General features: G+C 37.6%; 1 protein-coding gene across 1 annotated transcript in view; it reads left to right on the top strand.

Moving 5' to 3' along the window:
* The first annotated feature begins 2,535 nt into the window (after window positions 1-2,535).
* Window positions 2,536-4,641, top strand: part of LOC119577142 (cell wall adhesin EAP1-like) — a 4,641-nt gene continuing 2,535 nt past the window's right edge. Inside the window, exon 1 of the mRNA XM_037924842.1 lies at window positions 2,536-2,631. Coding sequence (XP_037780770.1) covers window positions 2,536-2,631 — 96 coding nt within the window. The remainder of the gene's footprint in view (window positions 2,632-4,641) is intronic.

Genomic DNA, 4,641 nt, shown 5'->3' with positions numbered 1-4,641 from the left:
ACCAGACAAAAGGGAAACTCAAACCCAAAAATTGGGGCCCTTTGGGGCTGAAACAAAAAAAGGAAAAATTGCATAAAAAATGGGCCAAAACCCAAAACCCGGTCCGGGCTGCAACAGGGAACCCCCAACTACTAACTATTTGACTTAAAATAAAAACTCAAAAAAATTGGGGGCGGCCCAAACCCAAACCCCTAAAACTCGACTACAAAAATCGATAAAAATTTCGAATTCCCGTGTCAAAAAAAATTTGAAAAACTCAATCTGTGAAATATTAAAAAAACCAAAAAGATTTGGGAAGAAGGAAAAAAACTCCTTCCCCGAGCACTGCTTTAAAAAATATCGCCCCCAAAAAGAAAGACCCAAAATTTCCCCCCGGATATCTTTTTTTAAAAAAAACTAAGGGGAAAATTTGGGAAAAAAAGATGCCAAAATAAAAAGGTATCAAAAATCCAATTGAAAAAAATAATTTACAAAAAACAAAATACAAAAAATTCAAAAATTTTTCGACAAGAAAAAGGGAAAAAAAAGTTAAAAGAACATTTTCCAGAGAATTGGAAAAAATGTTCTTCAATAAACAAAAAAAAAAAACCTTTCCAAGGGGTACGGGGAAAAACAAAACAAAATTTAAAACCCACAATTGGGCACTATCAAAAATGAAGATTGGGGCTTTTTTTAAGTATGGGAAAAAAAGTCAAAAATTGATGGAATCTATTGTTCCTTTTTCCCAAAAAGAATTGATAACAACAAAAATTAATCGACTTTAATGCACGAGGAACCCCCGCCACTGTGGACGAAGTTATAAAACCATAAAAGGGAAATAAAAAAAACAAACCCCGGAATAGATGAAATAACGCAGGGTTTTAAATTTAAAAATTTGGGGAAAGGTTTAATACTTTTTTTCTACAAAATCTTTAAAAAATATGGGGAAAAAAGAAAATGGCCAAAACTGGTAAAATCCATCTTTACTCCCATTCCTAAAAAAGGTGACGCACTCAGTTTCAACAATATATGGGCAATTTTCATTAATAAGTCACAGCAAACAAAAAATTTTTGAAAAAAAAAATTGCCGGGAAAAAATGAATTAAGTTTTAAAAGAGGAAAATCAGCCAACGCAGGTTTTCGCCCTGGAAAAAAGGGACCAAAACCCAAATTTTAAATTTTAAAAATTTTGGGTCATAGAGGAAAATAGAGAACATCAAAAAACCTTAATACCTGGGGTTTTTCCCTCGATTATGTGAAAACTTTTTAAAAACTTTTTTGATCACGATATCCTCTGGAAAAAACCTGTACATATGAAATTTCCAAAAAAAACCCCTCCAACAATAAAAAACCTTGTATGACCAACAAAAAAAGGCCCGTAAGAACCCCTTATGGGTTTAAAAAGAAAGGGGTTTGAAGTCAAACAAGGGTAGACCAGGGTTTTCCAAATTTTGTTCCAACACCTCTTTAATATATATTCCCGAAAAAATTTGGGGAAAGGGGCTCTAGGGGTTTTTAGGAACCCGGGGATGTTGGAGGATAAAAAATATCAAAACCTTTTGGGTACGCCCCATGATATAGTTTTTGGGTTGCCAGCAGTATCCTGAACTACAAAAACTACTAATAAAGTTTTGAGAACAACGGGAAAAAGGCTGGCCTTTTTTCTTAATGCCAAAAAAATAAGATCATAAGATTAAAGATAAAAAGCAATGGAAAAAATTGGGGGGGGGCCCAATTTTCAATCAATGGAAGATTTTTGGAAAAAAGTGAAAGAAAATTCACTTATTTGGACTTTTTTTAAATTTTACTTGATGGATTCACCGGGATAAAAAGAAAAATTACCCTTGGGCCCCCAAAAGCCACAAAATTTCTCCAATAAAATTTTTGGGGAAAAACCCAAAACAAATTCCTTTTCGACAAAGCTGAGGGTTTTTGAACTCATTAGTTTTTCCCCCTTTCTCATATGGGTTTTGGGGTGTTGGGTGTTTAAGTAGGTAGACCGAAAAAGGGTAATGGGGTTTTTTAAATTTTGGGGGGTTACAGACGGACGCGTTTTTAAAATGGACGAGAAGAAGGGCCAAAAGATGAAGTTCGGGAAAATAAATTTTAAAGACCGACTGTTTGGGCCTCTTGAAAAAAGAGAAATTAAAATTTATTGGTCAGAAGAGAATAAAAGTTTTTGAAAAAATTGCTGGGCAGGGATGGGTAGGAAAAAAGGAGGAAAAGGGGAAACCGAAGACAGGGCTGAGCGACAATATCCCAAAAATATTTTCGGGCTGTCGATTGGGAAAAGTGGGAAAAAAAAGCGTAAGACGAAATTTGTGGCGAAGGATGGGGGGGAAAGGGGGCCCGGCTGCTCAAACTGGGCATACCGGGTTTTTGATGATATTTTTATTATTATTATATATATATATATATTATATATATAAAATAATTATATACCACATAGGCCCCGGGGGCCCCAGGGGGTTAGAGCAACGGACTCCAAGGGCTGGCCAAAGGGGCGGCAAACTGAGTTCGAGGGTTTTGAGTCACCGGCCGGCGCGTTGTTCCCAAATGGGGCAAGGGAAATTCCCAACCCCGAAAAAGGGGGGCCTTGGCCACTTTTTGGGGGGCCAACCAGCCCCCAAAACTGTGCTGGGCCCAGCCCGGGTAAATAGAAAAGAAGTTTTCCCCAAAAAAAAAAGGGAAACCCGGCACTCTCTGTGGAAAAGGGCCCGGGGGCCCTACTTTGGTTTCCGGGCACACAACATGAAAAATACAATTTAAATTCGGTGGGTGTGACCCCCGGGCCCGGGTCAAACAGGGAAACCACGGAAAAAAAAAAAAAAAAAAAAAAATAAAAATAAAAGTAATACACACACAAATGGTTAATTTTACAAATAGGGGGCCTTACATAACAACAACAATATATAAAAAAAATAAAATTTTTAAACAAAATAATTTTGATTAAAAAAATAATATAAAAAAAATATTTTTAAAAAAATAAAAATAAAAAAAATAAAACATTTCAAAAAAACTAACACACACACAACACAACACACCACACACACAACACACAACACACACACACCACCCACCAAAGAAGATTTTAAATAAAATTTTATATTATATATATAAAATATGCATACACACGCACAAAACACAAACACCCCACACACCACACACACACACCCCACAACACACACCACACCCACCAACCCCCACAAAACACACACACACACCCCACACACCCCCCACAAAACACGCCCCACCCCACACACAACAACGCACACACACACACACACAAAAACACTCAAACACACAAAACAAAAACACCAAAAAATTAGATAAAAAAAGAAAAAAAAACACCCCACACACACAACCCCGGGGCCAAAAACAAAACACACACACACAAATACGCGCACACAAACCCCACACCCCACACATCACACACAAACCCCAAACACACACACACACACACCCACACACACACACATATATATATATATATATATATATATATATATATATATATATATATATATATATTTAACAGTCATATATTCCACTGCAGGACATAGGCCTCTCTCAATTCACTATTGAGAGGTCATTTGGCAGTCTCACCTTTGCCTGATTGGATGCCCTTCCTAATCAAGCGTGGTTCGGCGCGCTAACAAGAATATATATATATATATATATATATATATATATATATATATATATATTATCTTAGCTATCTGTCATATATGTATAGCTATCTATCTATACTATATCAGTATCTATCTATATCTATCTATATATCTATTTATCTATCTACCTCTTTATGGATATATCTACATCTATATCTATCTGTTAATATGTATATACATACATACATACACATACATACATGCATACATACACATACATATTTATACACACAGACACACACACACACACACACATATATATGTGTGTCTGTCACACACATATATATATGTGTGTGTGTGTGTATGTATGTATGTAAGTGTGTGTGTATATAGAGCACAACCAAACAATACAACACTCACCAGAAAATCCTCACAGAAAAAAACTAAAACAAAACAAACAAACGCCACAAACAAACAAAAAAAACTTTCAGCCCCAAACAACCCCCTTTTTTATCCCGAAACATGCCCCTTTTCACCCCCACACAATCCTCCTTTCATTCACAAACAACCCCCCTTTTCACCCACAAACAACTTCCTCTTTCACCCACAAACACGCCCCTTTCACCCACAAACACCCCACCCCCTTTCACCCACAAACACCCCACCCCCTTTCACCCACAAACAGCACCCCTTTCACCCACAAACGACCCTTTTCATCCACAAACAAACTCCCCTTACATCCACAGACACACCCCTTTCACCCATAAACAAGCCCCCATTCACCCACAAATAACCCCCCCCCCCCCTTCACCCACAAACAACCCCCCACCTTTTCATTCACATACACACTCCTTTCACCCATAAATAACCCTGCTTTCACCTACAAACAGCCTACCTTTTCTCCCAAAACACCCTTTCGCCCAAAAGCAAGGCCCCCCCCCTTTCATGCAGAAACAAACCCCATTCCCCCACAAACAACCTCTCTTTTCACCCTCAAACAAGCCCCTCTTTCACCCACAAACAACCCCCCCCTTTCATTCAGAAACCCACC

Source organism: Penaeus monodon, chromosome 1 (genome assembly GCF_015228065.2).
Source record: "Penaeus monodon isolate SGIC_2016 chromosome 1, NSTDA_Pmon_1, whole genome shotgun sequence".
NCBI classification, from domain to species: Eukaryota; Metazoa; Arthropoda; class Malacostraca; order Decapoda; family Penaeidae; genus Penaeus; species Penaeus monodon.
The sequence above is the reverse complement of the archived record's forward strand: the minus strand, read 5'-3'. Positions and strand labels throughout refer to the sequence as shown.